General features: G+C 44.9%; 1 protein-coding gene across 2 annotated transcripts in view; it reads left to right on the plus strand.

Annotated features, from left to right (window-relative positions):
* Positions 1-23241, plus strand: part of LOC126481666 (negative elongation factor D) — a 209027-nt gene that overhangs the window by 78552 nt on the left and 107234 nt on the right. For both annotated transcript variants that reach the window (XM_050105594.1, XM_050105595.1), the window contains exons 9-11: positions 9470-9600; positions 9694-9881; positions 12948-13203. In XM_050105594.1, the coding sequence (XP_049961551.1) occupies positions 9470-9600; positions 9694-9881; positions 12948-13203 (575 nt within the window). The remainder of the gene's footprint in view (positions 1-9469; positions 9601-9693; positions 9882-12947; positions 13204-23241) is intronic.

Genomic DNA, 23241 nt, shown 5'->3' on the forward strand with positions numbered 1-23241 from the left:
TATTAATTTGTATGGGATCAATTGTTCTGCTTAACGAGTGTTTCGCATTATATGTAAGACTCTGGAACAAATTATGCTCACTATGCGAGGGTCTACTATGTTGTCGTCTCTTATTTGCAAATTTGTCGATACTTCGATATTTTCATATTTACTATCATTAATAATTATTTGTCGCTTGTTGTTGGGTTCCATTTTTGACAAACACATGTAATATTAGAATATGTAAAAAACTTTAAATTCTTACAGAAACCATCACCCCCCCCCCCCACCCCCCACCCCTTTTTCCCTTGCAACAAGATGGTATGTAATTATGGTACTATTACGTAACGAACACTACAAGAATACACATTACAAGGTTGGACTTTGTTGCTTGCTACAAGTGTTGGGAAAGTGAACAAAGGACGGGATTGTGGTGAAATTGCTCTCACATGCATAAAATTCAACAATACTCTTGATCCTACCTTGAATGTTGTCTTGTTCACATTTTCTTGTAATTCAGAATTTTGTAATTTCCAGTATATTTGCCCCCCTGCGGGTTCGGGGGTTAGAATAGGCCCGCGGTATTCCTGCCTGTCGTAAGAGGCGACTAAAAGGAGTCTCAAACGTTTCGGCCTTATGTGATGGTCCCCTCTCGGGTTTGACCTCCATCTATCTAAATTATTCCGAAGAGCGAGCCAATTGGGGAAGGGCACCTTACATGGTGCACTGTATCCTTCGTGCAATTAGACCTATAGCCGTCTTTCTCGTCGTTGCCGTGGTGTCCCGCTCGTTTTCGATCTCTTGGGCGATTACCACGCTGCCCTCTGCAGTGTTTCTTTTAACTGTGACGACGACCTTGGCCATTTTTGCACCTAAGATCCAGCACGGTAGCCAGTCCGTTGTGGTGGGGTCGCCATGTACCCTCTTGGTTGTAGCCCCCTGACAACACAGGGATCGCTCTACTGATGCCTGCGCCGTACACTCCCCACGTATGCCAAGGAGTAGATGCCCATCTCCGTGGGGCATCAGGACTCCCGGCAATGGCCATCCTGCCAGGTGGCCTTTGCTGTGGCTGGGTGGCGCCCGTGGGGAGGGCCCTTGGTCGGAGTAGGTGGCATCAGGGCGGATGACCCGCAATGAAGCGTGGTACATCATCTCTCGCTGGTGGGCCTCCACCAGCAGTCTCTAAGCGATCGAGGTCTAACCTCACCGTGAAGAAATTGGATCAGAGATCGTTTCCCTCCCTAGCTACTCCATGGGAGGAACGACTTGCTAGAGAAGGCAGTGGAGAATATTCACCCCGGTACCTCGTGTGTACGCGGGTTGATGGAGAATCTTTCATGTCGACCAAGCCCCAGTTTTTTGTGGAGCATTTAGAGGACAAGTTCGGGGAGGTGGAGGGCCTGTCCAAGATGCGCTCGGGTTCTGTGCTCATCAAAACGGCATCCTCTGCCCAGTCACGGAGGTTGCTCAATTGTGACAAGTTGGGGGATGTTTCAGTTACCATCACGCCGCATAAGAGTCTCAACATGGTCCAGGGTATTATATTCCACAGGGATCTTCTTCTGCAGTCCGACGATGAATTACGCGCCAACCTCGAACGACGAGGTGTTCACTTCGTCCGGCGCGTCCATCGGGGTCCGAGGGATAATCAGGTAGCCACCGGTGCCTTCATCTTGGCCTTTGAGGGTGATGTCTTACCCGAAAAGGTTAAGGTGATGGTTTACCGTTGTGATGTGAAACCATATATCCCTCCTCCGATGCGGTGTTTTAAATGCTGGAAGTTCGGGCACATGTCATCTCGCTGTACTTCCAGCATCACGTGTCGGGATTGCGGACGTCCTTCGCATCCTGATACTCCATGTGCTCCGCCTCCCATTTGTGTTAACTGTGGAGAACACCATTCCCCCTGCTCACCGGACTGTCGGATCTTCCAGAAGGAAAGGAAGATAATGGAATATAAGACCCTGGACCGCCTGACCTACACTGAGGCAAGGCGGAAATATGAGCGGCTACATCCCGTGCCCATGATATCCACCTATGCCGCTGCTGCACAAGCAGTCCGATCCTCTCCCGTGTCGTCACGTACTGCTGCCTCTCAGCCATGTCTCAATGCACCGGCCCCCTTGGTTGTTGGGGGCACTTCGCCCACTGTTGCTCCATCTACTCCAGGAGCAACACCACCACAACCATCGGGGACATTCGTCCCCCCTTCCCAGCCGGAGAAGCGTAGGGCTTCTTCGGCCACTCCAGCCAGGAAGGGGTCCCTTGGGGCCCTCCCTTCCCAGGCTTTGCCCAGTGTCAAAGCGGATACCCGCAAAGTTTTGAAACAACAACCGGTCGCTGGTCATAGGGCTTCACGGTCGTCGTCCGTCCCTGAGACTGACCCAGTGGGGCCCTCCCAGCCAGACCCTCCCAAGGCACAGCGTGCGAAGCCGTTGAAGAAAAAGGCTCCCAAGCAACCTGACATTGCGGTGGCACCTGTCCCACCGCCACCCTCAAACTCTGCGTCTGAGGACGAGGTGGAGATCCTGGCGTCCGCTGAGGACCTCGATCTCGCCAGTCCCTCCGGCGCCATGGAAAGCACTGGCGCAGGTGCTCACTTGGAGGCAGCAGGTGACCCAGCGGCGTAATCTGCCTTCCCAGTCCCGTCACGCCTTTCCCAGCCATGGACAACACCATCCTCCAGTGGAACTGCAGCGGTTTCTTCCCCCATCTAGCTGAGCTCCGCCAACTTATCAGCCTTCACCCTTTCTTCTGCATTGCTCTCCAGGAAACTTGGTTTCCAGCAATGCGAACCCCCGCCCTCCGTGGCTATCGGGGTTATTACAAGAACCGAGCAGCTTATGAAAGGGTGTCTGGTGGCGTCTGCATATATGTTCTTCACACTCTGCACAGCGAGTCTGTCCCTCTCCAGACGCCTTTAGAGGCTGTCGCTGTCCGCGTGTGGACGCCACAGGCTGTTACCGTCTGCAGTCTTTACATTCCACCGGATGGTGATGTCTCGCAGCACGTCCTGGCTGCACTGGTCGCCCAATTGCCGCCACCTTTCTTGCTATTGGGCGACTTCAACGCCCATAACCCTCTGTGGGGTGGGTCCGTGGCAACAGGTCGAGGCGCCATCGTTGAGCATTTATTGTCGCAGCTCGATCTCTCGCTGTTAAATGACGGTGCCTTCACACACTTCAGTGTGGCGCATGGCACCTACTCCGCCATTGACCTTTCAATCTGTAGCCATAGCCTCTTACCATCTGTCCAATGGAGTGTGCATGACGACCTGTGTGGTAGTGACCACTTTCCGATCTTTTTGTCACTACCACAGCGCCACTGTTCTGGGCGCCCTAGCAGATGGGCTCTGAATAAGGCTGACTGGGACTTGTTCTCCTCCACTGCCGCTTTTGAGCCTCTCTCTACCGATGACATTGATGCGGTGGTTCAATCGGTCACCACCGGCATCGTTACTGCCGCCGAATCTGCCATTCCCCGTTCCTGTGGGTCCCCTCGGCGGAAGGCTGTGCCTTGGTGGTCGCCTGAGATCGCTGAAGCGATTAAAGATCGCCGGCGGGCGCTCCAGCGTCACAAGCGACATCCCTCCTTAGCGCACCTTATCGCCTTCAAACGGCTGCGTGCGCGGGCCCACCTCCTTATCCGCCAAGGCAAGAAGGAGTGCTGGGAGCGGTATGTGTCCACCATTGGCCTCCATGTTACTCCCTCGCAGGTCTGGGCCAAGATTCGACGCGTCTACGGCTATCGGACCCCTGCCAGCGTCCCTGCGCTCTCACTGAATGGAGCCGTTTGTACCGACTCCGACGTCATTGCAAATCGCTTAGCAGAGCATTTTGCTACGAGTTCCGCTTCTGCGAATTACCCCCAGGCCTTCCGCTCCATTAAAGAGCGGCTGGAACGTCGGAGCCTTTCGTTTCGCACCAACCACCCGGAATCTTACAATGCTCCATTCAGTGAGTGGGAATTTCGCAGTGCCCTAGCTGCTTGCCCTGATACCGCTCCTGGGCCAGATGGCATCCACTGTCAGATGCTGAAACACCTTTCAGTGGACTGCCAGCGGCGCCTTCTCGATCTTTACAACCGTCTTTGGGTCGAGGGGGAGTTTCCGTCGCAATGGCGGGAAGGCATTGTCATCCCCGTTTTGAAACCTGGGAAGACCCCTCTGGAGGTGGACAGCTACCGTCCCATTAGCCTCACCAACGTTCTTTGTAAGTTGCTTGAACGGATGGTGAGCCGGCGCTTGCATTGGGTACTGGAGTCTCGGGGCCTTCTGGCTCCGTTTCAGGGTGGGTTCCGTAAAGGCCGCTCCGCCACCGACAATCTGGTGAGTCTGGAGTCGGCCATCCGTACTGCTTTTGCCCGCCGTCAGCACCTGGTCGCTGTCTTTTTCGACATGCGGAGGGCGTACGATACGACATGGCGTCATCACATTCTTTCTACGCTTCATGGATGGGGTCTTCGGGGTCCTCTGCCGATTTTTATCCGCAATTTTCTGTCGTGTCGTACCTTCCGCGTGCAAGTCGCGGCCTCGTATAGTTCCTCCCACGTCCAGGAGAACGGTGTGCCACAGGGCTCTGTTTTAAGTGTCTGTCTGTTTTTAATAGCCATTAACGGGCTTGCTGCGGCCGTGGGAAATTCTGTCTCCGCTTCCCTGTATGCTGACGACTTCTGCCTTTATTATAGCTCTACTGGCATTGCAGCTGTTGAACGTCAGCTACAGGGCGCTATCCGTAAGGCGCAGTCTTGGGCTGTAGCGCATGGTTTTCAGTTTTCGGCAGCTAAGACCTGCGTTATGCATTTCTGCCGGCGCCGAACAGTCCATCCTGAGCCGCGGCTTTATCTTGCCGACGAACTCCTTGCTGTGGTGGAGACCCACAGGTTTTTGGGGGTGGTTTTCGATGCCCGGTTGACTTGGCTGCCTCATATCCGGCAGCTGAAACAGACGTGTTGGCGGCATCTAAACGCTCTGAGATGCTTGAGCAACACCCGCTGGGGCGCCGACCGCTCTACACTGTTGCGGCTCTACCAGGCGTTAATCCAGTCCCGTCTGGATTATGGGGGCCTGGCTTATGGCTCAGCCTCCCCATCTGCGTTACAGGTGCTGGACCCGATTCTCCACAGTGGTATCCGCCTTGCCACTGGTGCTTTCCGCACCAGCCCTGTGGACAGCGTACTAGTGGAGGCAGGTGTACCTCCACTGCGGTTCCGACGCCAACGTTTGCTGGCCGCTTATGCTGCCCATGTTCTCAGCTCGCCCGGGCATCCAAACTATCGCCTCCTGTTCCCGCGGTCGGTCGTCCGTCTGCCAGAACGTCGGCCCCGGTCTGGTTGTACAATAGCGGTCCGCGTCAAGGAGCTTCTCTCTGGGCTCCAGGGTTTCACTGTTCCACCTCCTTTCCGGGCTACTTTGCATACACCCCCATGGTGTGTTCGTCGCCCTAGCCTTCGGCTCGACTTGGCACAGGGCCCTAAGGACTCAGTCCCTCAAGAGGCCTTCCGCCGCCGCTTTTCTTCCATCCTGGCCACGTATCAGGGCTCTGGTGTTGTTTACACTGACGGTGCGATGGTTGCTGGTCGTGTCGGATATGCGCTCACTCTAGGGGACCTTTCCGAACAACGTTCCTTGCCGGATGGCTGCAGCGTTTACACTGCTGAACTGGTCGCCATCTTTCGTGCCCTAGAGTATATCCGCTCCTGCTCAGGTGAGTCCTTCGTTATCTGTAGCGATTCCCTGAGCGGTTTACGAGCTCTCGACCAGTGTTTCCCTCGTTCTCGTTTGGTGATGGCTATCCACGAGTCTCTGCATACTCTCGCCTGTTGCGGCCGCTCTGTGGTCTTTGTGTGGACCCCCGGTCATGTCGGTATCCCGGGTAACGAACATGTTGACCACCTGGCGAAAGAGGCCACCAGTAAGCCATCTCTGGACGTTGGCCTCCCAGAGACTGATTTGCGGGCAGTCTTCCGCCGCAAAATCTTGGCGCTATGGGACGATGAATGGAGCGAACTGCCAATGCGCAATAAACTCCGTGCTGTCAAGGAGACGACGGCTGTGTGGCGGTCATCCCTGCGAGCCACTCGCAGGGACTCAGTAGTTCTTTGCCGGCTCCGCATTGGCCACTCCCGGCTGACACACAGTTATTTCCTGCGCCGGGAGGACCCTCCTCTCTGTCGCTGTGGGGCAGCTTTGACAGTGGCCCACATTTTGCTGGCCTGCCCCCTTTTAGCTGTGGTCCGGCAGACATTTGCGCTGCCTGCTACGCTCCCTGCCCTTTTAACAGACGACTCCACTATGGCTGACTTAGTTTTACGTTTTATTCGGGCAGGGGGATTTTATCATTTACTCTGAGTGTTTCTGTTTTCTTTTATTGTTTTGTGTTGACTCTGGCCTTTGGCCTATGATTTTCCACTGGTTTTTTGATGTGTTTCTAAGTGGTTGGCTTTTCCTTATTTATTTCTATGGTCGGCCAACCACCGTCACACTCTGTGTGGTTTTAGTTCGTTTTGTCTTGTCCTTGTCTCCGTCTCTCTCGTTCTGTCTCGTCTGTGATCTCTTCTGTTCCTCTTTTTTTATTCTCTGTGGGTGTTCTTTGTCTTTGGAAAAAGGGACCGATGACCACGGCAGTCTGGTCCCTTTCATCCCCCAAACCAACCAACCAACCAACCAGTATATTTGGATGGCGTAAGTCTTTCTTATTCCCAGTAATTATTAATTGGCTTTTCCATCTTTCTTCCTTATGTACCATAAATATGCAACAAAAAAGAATTACTAGTACATTGTCTGTCTCCAATAATGGATTCCTATTTTCATTGTACTTATATGTAAAATTTCTGGAGATCGCAGTCCTGTCATGATCGTGATTTTCTAGACTTATTGGGAAAAGGATTTGGAAACTACAAGGAAAATATTGTTTTAAGGGTTAGATGATTTGAAGAGTCTTCTGGAATATATTATCGGATAAGGGAAGGGTTTCGGCTATCTGAACAGTCACCGTAGCTGATGAAGAAATAATTGAACAAGAAGGTTTTGTTGCGAATACATACATATAAAAATTTAAAATGTTCTTATATCCCTTCTTGAAATCATTTCTTATACCCCTTCAACGTTGTGATGACATTGTTTCCCTCCTATTACTGGTGTCCTTGTAGGTTCTCATGATTGTCCAAACATTTATTAGGATGCACTTTCATGGATTAATAAATGAATATTCAAACAACTTTTTAAAACTGTCCTGAATATGTTTTCACCTACAACCTTCACATAATACACATATACTTGGTGTGCATACATTCTTTGCACAAGCTATCATATGCACCTGGTCTTTTTGAGATCTCAAGACAGACAGACAGCTACTAATTAATTAATGCACAGTGGATTAATCATTAATAATCATCTCTGGCCTCGCCATGTTTTATTGTTGTCACAGATGTTATTGCTATCCAGCAGTCAGAGAGCATGTCTTTTAATCAACTGAAAAATTATTGCCACGTATGTAAATTTTTGTGAAGTTAACAGCAGCCTTCCTGATACATATATTGTTTAATGGATTCATGTTACAGAGAATTATTAGTATGTTGTTTTATTGTGTAATTCTATTGATGTGGTAGTTCAATTCTCGTTTTAGTTGTAGCATAGTTTGTGCTACCATAGTTTGCAGTTAATGTGGAATATTGGTGCACACATGAAAAATTGTGCAAATGTTTTGGTATAGTGCGTGGTGGCTTAATCACTGATGGTTCCTTTAAAAGTGAGAAAACCAGCATTCCCATTGCTTGATAGCCGTGCCAACAGCAGCCACAGATGAATTTCTTTATCGGAGCTTTCCGAACCCATTTTTTTTACACACACACACACACACACACACACACACACACACACACACACAGGATCCCAAGCTGATTAGAGACTAAAGCTAGAAGAGGTCTCTTGTAGGATCCCAAGTTTACGTTTACTTCAAGCTACTTTAAATTTTTACAGTTTCTTTAATTTGCTGTAGAATGTCAGGAGGAAAGCTATACTGCTGGTCAGATGATGTTGCTGATGGGATTGTTTGGGAAGAAATTTTGATAAACCAGAACCCAAAATGTGAGTGTATGCTTTCCCGGCGTATACAGCTGGCGAAGAGTTCTCGGGCTTCCAGCCGGGTGGCGGTGTCTTCAAACAGCGACGTTTCGACGAGTGACATACTCGTCATCTTCGCCAGAAGATGATGAGTATGTCACTCGTCGAAACGTTGCTGTTTGAAGACACCGCCACCCGGCTGGAAGCCCGAGAACTCTTCGCCAGCAGAACCCAAAAAATTACACATTTCAAATGTGATCACCTCAAATTACAGAGCCACAAAAAATAGCAGACTATTCTTTTATTTACTTCCTCATTACATTTCATTTTTTATGAAAAGAATGTTGTAGAGTATAATGCTGTAGAGATCTCAGAAACCAAAAACAAAAAAATACTAGTTCTTGCAATTTTTCTATCAAGCTCATAATCTCGTCATTAGGACTTTTGATCTTATCTTCCATGGAGAGTATTAAACAGTTGTAGAAAATAAGATTTCAGATTTAATTTGCATGCCAACTTAATATGGACCCATATTCAAGCCCCGCATTGTCATTTTTGTAAGGGTCTTATATGCTTGTATTGCAAAATCAAATATCCCTTTTTTAGGTAGCTTGCTGTTGAAAATTATTTAAAAGAGTTTGCAGACATCATTTGGTTGTAAAGTGGGCCACAAATAGCCCTTCATCTGTAAACTGTTGTGAAGCAGTAGGAGAATGAAATTTTATGTTGTAAGACCTTGTATTGGTAAGTTTCTGGTGTTTTTGACAGGCATTTGTGCTGGGTCAGTGTGGTTATTAACGAATTAGGCATGGTTGATTTAAGGGCTAGCTGGATACACTTCTTGTCACCACACCATTAACTCCCTCCTCCTCAAGGATGGAGTTGCGTATCCCACAACTGTCTGCCTGTAGTGTTATTTAAGTTTCCTGTTATTTAAGTTTTCTGAATCATGTAACTGAGGCAGGGCTTGGGTACCAGCCTAATATTTACCTACTGGAATCTGGGGAAACCACCTAAAAGCCACATCCAGGCCGGCCGAAACGCTGACCCTCATCATTAATCTGCCAGACAAAATCAATCTGGAGCTGGTGTACCTTCTTGACCCAGAAGCGGCACTTGAAACACGTACAGCTATCTAGGCGGGTAATTCTATACAGTCGTATGTCAGTTCCAAAATAAATGCCCACCTGTCATTATTGATACTGATTTTCAGTTTTGTTTTCTGTTCAGAGTGTGGTCTTGTTTGAAAGATGACCTGCTTTTACGTAATTTTAATTAGAGCAACTCATAGTTACATTTTGTCACTTCATAGGTTTGTGAGGTAGAGACATTGTATTGTATTGCATTATATGTAATGCGCCTGCCTGTCTGTAATACCAACTAGGATTTCAAGTGCAAACTTCATACATTGAACTTCTGTTTCAGAAAATGGTATGTCATGGTCAGCATACATATGTGTACAGCCAGGTATTACTTCAAGTCTTATCTCAAGAACCAAAAGGTGGATCAAACATGAAGCGTCTTTCACAAGAAATAGTAAGATGTGCACAACAGAAGTGAGTCTTCTAAGTGATGTTACTTATTTAGTAATACCAATAAGAGTGGATTAGGTAGTGAAGATTAATAAATCTTTAATGTGTTTTCCACAGTCACCATGATGTTACACCCATCACTATGGCTCTCAATGGAGCATCAGCGTATCCACAAGCATGCCAAGCCTTGACATCTATGCTGTCTCGTAACAGCCTGAATCCAGCAGATATTACAGTTCTGTACAGAAATTATTCTGCAGTTGATCCTCCTCCAATAGATCTCATCAGGACACCACAGTTCCTTGGTAAGTATGTTTGTGCAGTAGATAAAGTGTGTTAAATATTGATTCTCTATTTTTTTTAAGTGGAAGAAACTAGATATAACATTACAATCTCTATGCAAAATGGTTTGTCAGCATTAAAGATGTGGAAATAGTTTCTTGAAGGTTAAAAATTGCAAATTTATTCATAAAAAAGGGAAAGTCAACCACTCTCCTATGGTGGATCAATGTGTGGCGCACAGTAACACTTAACAGAAAACAACATTCACAATAGCTTTCAAGCTTTTCTAGCATAAGTACACACATCCACTGACACACCCACACAGACCTCCAGACAACCACTCCTATGGACATGGTAGGACTTATTATTGCAACCTGAGTATTGAAAGCTGGTGCCTGAGCTGATGGAGATGGGTAGGGGATCAGGAACCTCGCAAGAAAGGGGTAACTGGAAAGAGGTAGATCTTTTTACAGATGACTCTGTAGCTGTACAGCAATTGTGAAAGAGTATGGAGGGTAGAGGGGAAAGAGACATAGGAAGAGGGGGAGGGACAGAAAGAGAGGAAGGTGAAGTTGAAGGGGCAGAAAGGGAGGGAAAGAGATGGAGGAAGAGTGAGAAGGGGAAAAGGAGAAGGCGAAGTGAAAAGGCAGAAATGGAGGGGGAGAGAAGGGATAGCCTTTACTGGCAGACAATATCCTATACTGACCAGCACTCCTCTAATCATCCAGTGCCACACTGGCCTTGAGTAATTCAACCACATCCTCCACAAGGGCCCAGATTACCCATTGCAGTGCCCTGAAGTGAGGAATATTCTATTCAAAATACCATCCACATCCCCCAAAGTAGTGTTCTGCCATTGACCCAGCATACAGAATATCCTTGTCCATCCCTGTTCCATCCTGCACCCGATGGGTCATTCCCTTGTGATTGGCCTAGGTGCAAGATTTGTCCCAAACATCCACCCACCACCTCCTACTGCAGTCCAGTTGTGGCAGTTTGCCTTCTTTGTTTCTTCATTTGTTGTCAATGTTGACATACTGGCTGAAGGGGGGAAGTGCAGTACTGTCTACTGTAAATGATGTAGCCAACAGGTGCACATTTGCATTTCACGTTTGTTTACTTTCACTTTTCACAACCCCTCATATACACATTTAATAAGGCCAGCACACTATTGTTTAACTTTCGATAAGCCTCATTAATAGTTTTCAGGCGAACATCCACATATTGCTACAATAGTTCACTGTTGAGTATCTATGAGCAGTAAAAAACATAACCACATAATTCACAGTGCTTTCAGAATAATCAGGTACGTATGGAACAGACACTGTCATTGTTTCAACACACGGACTAATTTTGTAACACTTATTTCACAGTTAAGTTGAAGCATTGTTGTTGTTCTAACCAGCAAGGGTTTCTCGTCTGAAACTCGGCTGTGGACTGACTGTTTCGGGACCAAAAATCGGGCCCTTATATATCCTTACAATAATAGGTGCTGAAACTACACATTGCTCGAAATTAAATTTACAGAAATTTCAATTTAAAACTTACCTCATTAAATTAACTGAATACACTGAAAAATTTGTTCTTATTAACAGTTTCTTCTACTGCAAGAGTTAAGCCAAATTATGTGTTTAAATGATGAAATTAACATATTTAGATATATGAGCAATACTTTTGACAAAACTGCTAAGTACTTTGGAATTAATGAAGGACTGATTTTGCTAACATGTTTTTGAATAGACCCAAATAGATCCTTTAAGAATGCTATTGTTTCATCTCCCAAATGTTTATAATTACCACAGAATTTATATTTGTATATATGTCAGCAGTAGAAGTTAAGTTACGAAACAATTACTGATTTCACCCTATAACAAAAGATACTAACTAGGAATGGTTGAAATAAATTAGAAAATCAATTACGTACATAAAAATAAGCACAAAATTAGATCTGATGTTATATTCTATAAGACTAAGGGCCAACCTTTTTCTTTTATGAAAATGCAGATTATACTCGCGTATGAATTTTAAGGAGGCAGATGGCAAAACAACAGGGAAAGTAAAAATATCCCAGCTTGCTTCGTCACACACTCACAGGAATTTCTTATCCAATCTCACATTCTACTCGCATGGATGGCCACAGCCTAACTGCGGCAAACAGTAAACATGACCATCCAGTTGCCAAAGTTGCTGCACACCACAACACAAATGACTTCAACAGCTGCTGCACAATGCGAGCCATCTGATACTGTTTTCCAGCACAAGTTTCTCTGAACCATGCAGATGGTAATTATCTCTCCAGCATTTTGTGTGCTCTTGCAATCCCCCTGGCCGAAACCTCCACCAACCTGTTCACACTGACTCACCTTACTGTTTCCCTTCTATCCACACCACTCCTTCTCCATCCACATCGTGCACTGCACACCCCCCCCCCCCCCCCCCCCAAATATGTGGGTCTCCCCCTTCCACATTTTCAATCTCTCTGCCTTTCTTTCCTGCCTCCATCTTCACTCCCCCCCCCCCCCCCCCCCCCCCATCTCCCTCTTCCACATCTCGTTTTGTTTTACACTCTGTACTATTTTAAGGACTGTTGTGCAGCTGCAGAGTCATCTGTCTAAAGATCTGACTCTTTCCTACTATCCCCTCCTTGCATCCTTTTCTATCCCCTCCTTATCTCCATCAGTTCAGGCAACTGCTTGCAGTACTCAAATATCGATAATCAGTCTTGCCGTGACCATGGGATTGTGAGTTTTGGTGTGTGCATGGTTGTATATGTACTTGTGCTAGAAAAAGAGCTGGTGCTCAAAAGCTGGTGTGAATGCTGTTTTCTGTTGCGTGTTTCTGTGCTCCATGCATTGGTGCACCGTAGGTGAGTAATTGCAATTTCCTTATTTTACATATTGCTCCATCAAGGATTTTCCACTGTTAACTTAAAATTTTGATGTCTATATTACTACTTGCTTTGTGGAATACATCTGTACAGCTCTGAACACAGTATGGAGAGAATATTGGAGGCATCTCTCCAGGTCTCTGAATTACTACTGAATATCGAGATAGCAACAGTGTATTAATCTTTTATTCTTGTGTTCCAGATCTCCTAGTAGATTCTTTATTCAAACCAGGAGTAAAGTTGAATCCAGAACACAAGCCAAAATATATATACCTGCTGGCTTATGCTGCAAGTGTATGTGAAACATCCACCAGGAAAGGTCAGGTTCGCAAGAATATTAATAAAGATGAATTGAAGCCAACAATTCAGGCAATCGAAAAAGTCCATGGTATATGCAACATAAACAAAGGGTCGACTGAGCTCATTGCTGAACTTTCTACACTGTATCAGTGCATTAGGTATGTTAAAAAAAATTCCTTTTTTGCGATCAATAAGTTACACATTTTTTTCCAGTATTTGTTCTTACATTGTATTTACAATGTTGCATATGTGAGAATGCAAATGTTTAGGTTGTAAATTGTATCCAGAATGGGAATATCTGTTAAATTGGCCACATGCCCAGTATATGCTACCATCATAATTTAAGTCAAATAATGGAAAACCTGGAGCAGAATAACAACAATGTGAAAAGGATAGATTGCTATTCACCACACCACATAGGGGTGGTTTTGAGTGGCAGACAGGTGCAATAAAAATGGCCAGTAGCTGTTATTCAGTTATTACACTCCTGGAAATTGAAATAAGAACACCGTGAATTCATTGTCCCAGGAAGGGGAAACTTCATTGACACATTCCTGGGGTCAGATACATCACATGATCACACTGACAGAACCACAGGCACATAGACACAGGCAACAGAGCATGCACAATGTCGGCACTAGTACAGTGTATATCCACCTTTCGCAGCAATGCAGGCTGCTATTCTCCCATGGAGACGATCGTAGAGATGCTGGATGTAGTCCTGTGGAACGCCTTGCCATGCCATTTCCACCTGGCGCCTCAGTTGGACCAGCGTTCGTGCTGGACGTGCAGACCGCGTGAGACGACGCTTCATCCAGTCCCAAACATGCTCAATGGGGGACAGATCCGGAGATCTTGCTGGCCAGGGTAGTTGACGTACACCTTCTAGAGCACGTTGGGTGGCACGGGATACATGCGGACGTGCATTGTCCTGTTGGAACAGCAAGTTCCCTTGTCGGTCTAGGAATGGTAGAACGATGGATTCGATGACGGTTTGGATGTACCGTGCACTATTCAGTGTCCCCTCGACGATCACCAGTGGTGTACGGCCAGTGTAGGAGATCGCTCCCCACACCATGATGCCGGGTGTTGGCCCTGTGTGCCTCGGTCGTATGCAGTCCTGATTGTGGCGCTCACCTGCACGGCGCCAAACACGCATACGACCATCATTGGCACCAAGGCAGGAGCGACTCTCATCGCTGAAGACGACACGTCTCCATTCGTCCCTCCATTCACGCCTGTCGCGACACCACTGGAGGCGGGCTGCACGATGTTGGGGCGTGAGCGGAAGACGGCCTAACGGTGTGCGGGACCGTAGCCCAGTTTCATGGAGACGGTTGTGAATGGTCCTCGCCGATACCCCAGGAGCAACAGTGTCCCTAATTTGCTGGGAAGTGGCGGTGCGGTCCCCTACGGCACTGCGTAGGATCCTACGGTCTTGGCGTGCATCCGTGCGTCGCTGCGGTCCGGTCCCAGGTCGACGGGCACGTGCACCTTCCGCCGACCACTGGCGACAACATCGATGTACTGTGGAGACCTCACGCCCCACGTGTTGAGCAATTCGGCGGTACGTCCACCTGGCCTCCCGCATGCCCACTATACGCCCTCGCTCAAAGTCCGTTAACTGCACATACGGTTCACGTCCACGCTGTCGCGGCATGCTACCAGTGTTAAAGACTGCGATGGAGCTCCGTATGCCACGGCAAACTGGCTGACACTGATGGCCAACACCGTTGTTCCTGGTGTGTCCGCTGTGCTGTGCGTGTGATCATTGCTTGTACAGCCCTCTCGCAGTGTCCGGAGCAAGTATGGTGGGTCTGACACACCGGTGTCAATGTGTTCTTTTTTCCATTTCCAGGAGTGTAGATTAAGTCCTTCATTAGATGTAAACAACAAAATGTGCAGACATGTGGCCACTGTCATAGTTTAGTCATTTAAAACTTTATCACGGTTTAATTATTTGTATGCTAAGTGTCATGTCATGTGTAAAGAATAGAGATGCTGTTTTTAATCTGTCTCTGTGGGAGGTGGCATTTTAAAATTTCTTGTATTTGTTAGCACTGGTTTTTTGATGTGTGATGTTTAGACACTCTCAACAACGTTAGTAATGAATGTGGAAATTTTCATGGAATACTGAATGCTTGGAAGTACAGTGAAGGCTTTTACAGCCAATTATTGTAGTTACTAGTGAATCTTCCGGAATGTATGGTCATTGTCCCTGTAACTTTTTTGTTCCTGATGTTTCATCCAGAGCTGCCTTGGACATCTTCAAGCAAATCTGATAGTGTCCAATGAAGCTTTGGACGAAATGTCAAGAACAAAACATTTTCATGGACCACAACCATACAACCTGGATGATTCTCCAGTACCCGAAGCTTTGGGATTGCAGTGGATCATCATACATTTTGACCACAGTATTCAGCTGGTCACCTGCACTTGCAGGCACTAACTGATATATTGTGCTCAGCAGCTACTAACAACAGATTTCAACCAATAAGCCTCACAGGGGAAAGTAAACCCTTTGATGCTATATCATATGCTGTCTTCAAAACATTTCAGATTTTAGGAAGTCATAGCCTTGTCTAAGTAGCTGAGTAATACTGTCGATCCATAGGCAGCACTATCAGGCAACATCACCACCACTTGAAGGTGATGAATATTGCTGTTTTGTAGGATTGTAAAATTTTACCGGTATCGTCCAGAGCAGTGCCAAAAAGTCTCAACAGTCATAGGTTTTCGTGTTTTATATTAATTCATTGCGTTCTATTCTACAATTATCAGTGTGAATCAGTATTGTGCAGTACAAAGTCGCTGTCTCCACTTTAGAGAGGTCTGTAAAATGATTATCTTTTATGATTGTAATAAACTTCATAGTAGATGTACTTAATTATTTTAGTTGTGGTGGTGTTCATCTATGACTGATTACTCAATAATTGGACATCTACATGCTTGCAATGTATCATGTACAAGAAATTAACATGTGCCATTCTACAGCTCAGAGTAAGGATACTTTTTCTTCACACACACACACACACACAGCTCTATCTTCAATAATGTTAGTGGACATAGTGCTTTATTTCAAGCATGTTCATTTCCTGGGGTGAAATGACAGTAGCTCACATGATCTTACTGACAGATACACATTTATAAAATTCTTTGCAGGGATAACATCATGTATTTTAGCTGTGAATACATTAACACATTCTAAACTGATCTCTTCACATCTAATATTTGGCCGTGAATTGGCATAATCTAGGTTTCTTTTAAATAACATTGCAAAATACAGAAATGAATACGCCAACACAGGCAACTTAAGAAAAAAAATATATAAAGAAAGATGAATACCCATAAGAGGGTGCAGTAGACAATGGAACATCTTTCTCTTCATCAGGGAACATTAACCATGAAAAAATTATTAAATTTCTTTCTTAATGCACAGGTTGTATAATGTACGGCTGGTTCAATAGTACAGTGCATAGAGATGCACGGTTGTCCATGCACCCTCGCACACGCCACTCGCAGGTGACACTGCATATGCCACTGCATCATGCATTGGGGTGGGGGGCTATGGTTACTCAAATGGGCATAGCCTAGTTGTATTTGTATTGAATTGTATGGAGCTGCGGACCTAGAAACGACGGAGAGACTTTGTCCCCACCGTAGCCCTCAATGGTTCACAACCTGCACCACAGGCTACAGCAGTCCTCTCACCCCACCACCATCCCACACCGAACCCAGGGCTATTGTGCAGTTCGGCCCCCAGTGGAACCCCCCCCCCCCCTCCCCCCCTCCCCCCTCCTCCCCCCCCCTCCCTCCCATCTTCCTCTTTCCTTAGAGATGCACACATGACCAGGCTACTACTGACCGTGCATGATGGTCTGCACATATCTGAATAGAGACAGAATGCATATATAATTACTCTTTAAGTCACAAGTGAAAATGATGACATGAAAATTGCCTACAGTGTAAAATGTGGGAGTGAAATACTCCCTTTACAGACAACTGAAACACTTGTGAGAGTGAGTTATCACATGTATTTCCATCTGGAAAGTACAAATCTTCTGTCAGTATCTTTTATTTCTGATATTGATTATCTGTATATAGTATCCAGACTCTTCGCTTGTCAGCTTCCTATGCGATTTTTCCAATGGGCAACATGCTGCAAGTGTTATTAGTCACTTCTGATGTTTAATTGTAAGAAATGTTGCATTCTGACATTACATCTGTCATGATCTTGTTGCATGGTGGTACAATCTACATCTCCATGGATACTCTGAGAATCACATTTAAGTGCCTCATGGAGAGTTCATCGAATCTCCTTCACAATAATCCTCTATTATTCCACCCTTGAACAGCATGCGGAGAAAACGAACACCTATCTCTTTCCACCTTGCGGGCTCTGATTTCCCTTATTTTATTATAAGGATTGTTTCTTTCTATGTAGGTCGGCTTTGATAAAGTATTGTAGCATTCAGAGGAGAAAAGTGGTGATTGAAATTTCGCGAGAAGATCCCACTGGAATGAGAAATGCCTTTGTTTCAATGATGTCCGTCCCAAATCCCTTATATCTGTGACACTCTCTCGACTATTTCTCAATAATACAAAGTGTGTTGTACTTTTTTGAACTTTCTTGATGTACTCTGTTAATCCTGTTGGGTGAGGATCCCACACCACGCTGCAGTACTCCGTAAGAGAGAGACAAGCTTAATGTAGGCAATTTCTGTAGTAGATCTGTTGCATCTTCTAAGTGTTCCTGCCAGTAAAAAGCAGTCTTTGGTTCACTTTCCCCACAACGTTTTCTGTGTGTTCCTTTTTAGATTTGATTGATTTATCGTGTAGCCAAATTTTAATGGATTCTTTTTATCACTCATGTAGATAACCTCACACTTGTTATTATTTAGGGTCAATTGCCAATTTTCTCACCATACAGATATCCCATTTAAATTGTTTTGCAATTGGTTTTGATCTGATGACTTTACTAGATGATAAACAACAGTATCCTCTGCAAACAACCTAAGACAGCTGCTCGGATTGTCTCATAAATCGTATATGTAGACAAGGTACAGCAGAGGACAATAACACTACCTTGGGAAATGCTTGATATCACTTCTGCTTTACTCGATGACTTTATGACAGTTAGTAAGAGTTGTGACCCCTCTGATAGGAAATCCTGAAACCAATCGCATAACTGAGGCTATATTCCATAAGCACGCAATCCAATTACAAGCCACTTGTGAGATACGGTGTCAAAAGCCTTCTCGAAATCTAGAAACACAGAATGAATCTGAAATCCTTTGTCGATAACACTCAACACTTCTTGTGAGTAAAGAGCTAGTTGTGTTTCACAAGAATGGTGTTTTCAAAATCCATGTTGACTGTACATCAATAGACCATTCTGTTCGAGTAACTTCGTAATGTTTGAACCCAATATGTGTTCCAAAATCCCACTACATACTGATGTTAATAATATGGGCCTGTAATTTAATGGATTACACCTATTGCCTTTCTTGAACATTGGAGTGACCTGTGCAACCTTCCAGTGTTTAGATACAAATCTTTTGTCGAAAAAGCTATTTTATATGATTACTGTGTACATGGCTACTGTATCAGTATCCTCTGAAAGAAACCTCATTCGTATATTATCTGAACCAGAACACTTGAGTTTATTAAGTGATTTAATCTGCTTCACTACTCTGAGGATATCTACTTCTAAGTTACTCATGCTGGCACCTGCTCTTAATTCAAACTTCAGAATATTTACTTCGCCTTCCTTGCTGAAGGAATTTCAGAAGGCTTTGTTTAGTAACTCTGCTTTAACTGAACTGTCATTAATAGCGTTCCTCTTTTATCGTGCAGAGAAGGCAGTGATTGTGTATTGCCGCCAGCATACATACAACCAGAAACTCTCGGGGTATTGAAGTCTGCACTAAATTTTGAGCTTCTGTAAAAGATTGCCAATCTTGGGGATTTTGCATTTTTTAAAATTTGATGTGCTTTTCTCATTGTTTTTTCAGTAATGTGCTGACCTGTTTTGTATATGAAGGGGGATCAGCCCTGTCAATACAATTTCTTTGAATTCAAGCCATATCTGGTCTGCACTTACGTTGTTAATTTGGATGGAGTGGAGATTATCTCTCAGGAAAGCGTCAAGCGAATTTTTATCTGATATTTTGAATAGATATATTTTTCGAGGCTTTGGAAGTAACGGTATTCAGTCTCGCTACGACAGCTCTTTGTTTGCTAATCCCTGTATCTTATTAGCTGAGGATTTTTTGTTTCTAAGAGGTCAGGTATGTTTTCACAACCGTTTACTATTCACTTGGGCTCATGAACTAAATTGTTCAAAATAATTTTCAGAGAATGCATTTAGCACAAGTTTGGATGATGTTTTATGCGTACCTTCAATTTAAATAAGTATTTCGCCAATATATCGAGGTAAATTTGAAGTCACCACCAATTATAATTGTATAAGTAGGGTATGTGGTTGAAATTAGACTCAAGTTTTCTTTGAACCTTTCAGCATTTATATCATCTGAATTGAGAGGTTGGTAAAAGGATCCAATTATTATTTTATACCGGTTGCCAGAAATTAACTCTGCCCACACTGACTCACAGGATCTATCTACTTCAATTTCATGACAAGATAAACCACTTGTAGCAGCAACAAAAACGCCAAAGCCAACTGTGTTTAGTTCTCTTCGCAAAAATTTCGGTTGAACTTATGTCTGGCTTTAGCCAGCTTTCAGTTCTTTATGTTAGCACTTTGAGCTCTGGTACTTCTTCAACACAGCTACGACAATTTACAACTGCTACACCAATTGTTCCTAGATCTACATTCTTTCTAAAACCAACCTCAACTGTTTGAGACTGAAGCCTTTTTGCGTTTCCCTGAGACCCTCTAACCTAAAAAAAAAAAAAAACCAGTCCACGTCATGCAGTCCCTGCTACCCATGTAGCGTGTAATGAACTTATGACCTATTTAGTGGAACCCGAAACTCCACTGCCCAATGGTTCAAGTTGTGGGAATCTGCAGCCTACACGGTTGCAAAACTGCCTGCGCTTTTGATTCAGACCCTCCAGTCAGCTCTGCACAAGAGGTCTGCAATCGATCCTGTCGACTGTGGTGCAAATGATGAACTCTGCTTTCATCTCGCAAGCAAAACAAGCAGCCTTTACCACTTCTGATAGCCACCCAAAATCAGAGAGTATCTCTTCCAATCCAAAGCGACACACATGTGAGCCACCAGCTGCAGTTGGCTGCACCCTGTGCTCCTCATGGCATCTGGAAGGATCTGTTCCATATCTGGAATGATTCCAACTAGTATACACATTGATTTTCTTCCGCGCCTTGGCAACCATGTTCCTAGGGATCCCCATAATGTGCCTAAAATGGAGCTCCATATTCCAGCAATCCCACCCTCTGTGACTGCTTGGATCTTCCAGGCTGAGAGGATTCCTCTGAAACAGGACAAACAACTCCATCTGACTGTGGGATAGTGTCAGTTGCAGACAGCACCTGGAACCTGTTTGTCAGAGTAATGGAAGAGGTCTTAAGTTCGGCCCTCTAGGAAGTCTTTCACTGCCTGCCACTCCCCAAGGCAATGTCCCACTTGATCACAGGTGAGGGAGGTGTCAGTCAGCATGAGCAGTAACTGGGCTGGCCACTGTTGTGCACCAATCAACAGACCTGTGGGTCATGCTGGACGTCCATTTGGTCCCCACAGCTGGCACACAACATATAATACCCATCCACTAACAGCCTCAAGCTGTGTAACCGAAGCCAACACAGCCTGGAGCTGAGAGCATAGTGTCACCAACTTTACTCGCATCCACTTGCAGCAACCACAGTCCCTATCCGTACTAAAGATCGTGGAAAACTACACTACACAGACAACAAGGACTATTGATATGCGCAGCGGAACTCTGCTGTAGACACTGATGAAAACACCAGAACTGTGTCTAATAATTTAGATTAACATGCAGAGATTCGGAAACTAGCCTACCATAGCACACAGGTGAGACTAAATAATTCGCTCTGATAACTTGTAAAATGTCACAAAAAACCGCGAGAACTGTGACTGTTAAATATATATGTGCCTGGAGAATACTGCACTGTTTATACACGTTTTGTTTAAATGTTAGTATTTTTCTTAAGCAAATTAATAGTTGAAAGCTGCAGGGAGTAAGTGGGGTGTTCATATAGGGACAAAGAATTGTAACACGTGTCTCCGTGCTTCCAGTGATTTACTCCATTTCAAACGTCTTCTGGTTGTAAAAACCTGCCCACTTTCTTATTGACCTAGACAATTGTTTAGATTCTAAAACAAGAGTTTTGAAACAGTGGCTCAAGGGATTAGAAAGTGTGTAAAGTGTTGTTCCAAGCATATTACCTCTCATCCTTCATTGTAACGCTCCATAACACAATAGTCATTTCAGATCTTGCAGGCTACGCTTTCAGCTACCAATGAGTGTTTTCAGTGTTATGCGGAATTGTGTTTGGAGTGAGATATTATAAACCTAAAGTGTGAGGAGAAAATCACTCACATCAGACCTCACTTAGTGACCAGTGACCATACATCAGAATAGAAAGTTTGAGAGGAAAACACCTACTAAAATTCACAACACTCTACTTGATATATATGTGTGTGTGTGTGTGTGTGTGTGTGTGTGTGTGTGTGTGTGTGTGTGTGTGTGTGTGTGTATGTGTGTGCGCGGCGCGGGGGGGGGGGGGGGGGGGGGGGGGGAGGGGAGGTGGGGAATCTCTAATGGGTTGAAGCACAGTGTCACAATGGCCTTCCCATTTCATTTAAGGCCAGGCAAGTGCTGAAGATGACCCAAAGAGTGGCTGTCTGGTATCTGCAACATAATGCACTTCTATTATCATTATTAATAATATTTTGAATGGAGATTGTTGCAAAACAACCAAAGAAATTGCAATAAGGCAAAAATGTCTATCTCTTCAGTGTATCAGAAAATTTACAGAAAAGAAAAGTGCTGCAAAATGGGTTTTCCTTCATCTGAGTGAAGAGCAAAGTGCATATTGCAAGAGGGTCGCACAACAATTGCTTCAACTCTAGGAGGGAGTGGAAGGTCAGTTGTTAAAATGGATTGTTGCATAGATGAAACATGGATTCGTTATTTTGAGCCAGAATTGAACTTTGATTCCTCCCAGTACAAACATCCTGAGCCTCCTTGGTCAAAAAGATAACAGACATTCCTGCAAAATGTTTTGTGGCCAAAAATTCACTGAAGAAGATCTGATACTTTTACAGCTGGAGTGATCACTGTGCATGATTAAGCACAACGGCTTATTGCTGAACCAGTATGTAGAACATATAGAATTATGGATGGGAAATACTTCGCCATTCAGTCTAAAATCTTGACTTTTGAGCCCACCAGATTTTGATTTTTCCAAAACTAAACAAAACACTCGGAGGGCAACTTTTTCAGACTATTGAGGAGGCTTATGATGCAGTGATCCAAGTAATCAGCTAGATCAACAAAGATTGCTTCATAATGGGAATAAAAGACCTGCTTATTGAGAAGAATGAAGACTACATTAAAGACCGGCAAAGTCATTTTATGGAATAAAATAAGAATTGAACCATAATTTCATTGTCTGTTCTTGGATTTGGAGGTTGTGTGTCTTTATAAAAAAGCTCAAGGTTTTTGTTCATTTCTTCTTCTTCTTCTTCTTCTTCTTCTTCTTCTTCTTCGTCGGCACTACAGGCCTTGGTGGGCCTTGGCCTCCTCACAATCTTCCTCCATATCTCTCTTTTGTCAGCTTTTTCCTTACATCCATGGATCCCCATCTTGGCAAGGTCAGCCAGCATATCTAGCTTTTGGTCTGCCCTTTCTTCTGGTGGAATACAGTCCGGCATTCATTATTTGTTTGGGCATCCTGTCTTCCCGTCATCCTCTCCACATGTCCTAACCAACGTATTCTTTGACATTTGATAAATTTCGCTGTATCTTCCCCTTGTATAAGCCCCTGTATTTCATGGTTGTATCTCACTCTCTGACCTTATGCCTCTCTCACAGGCCCATAGATTTTTTGTAAGATTTTTCTTTCAAATGCCCTTAGGCTGTTAAGGTCTGCTTCTGTCACTGACCACATTTCTGATCCATATGTGGTAACAGGTCGCACAAGGGAATAGTATACTCTTAAATTAATTGTTCTTGTAATTAGATTCTTT

The sequence above is a fragment of the Schistocerca serialis genome, chromosome 5 (assembly GCF_023864345.2).
Source record: "Schistocerca serialis cubense isolate TAMUIC-IGC-003099 chromosome 5, iqSchSeri2.2, whole genome shotgun sequence".
NCBI lineage: Eukaryota > Metazoa > Arthropoda > Insecta > Orthoptera > Acrididae > Schistocerca > Schistocerca serialis.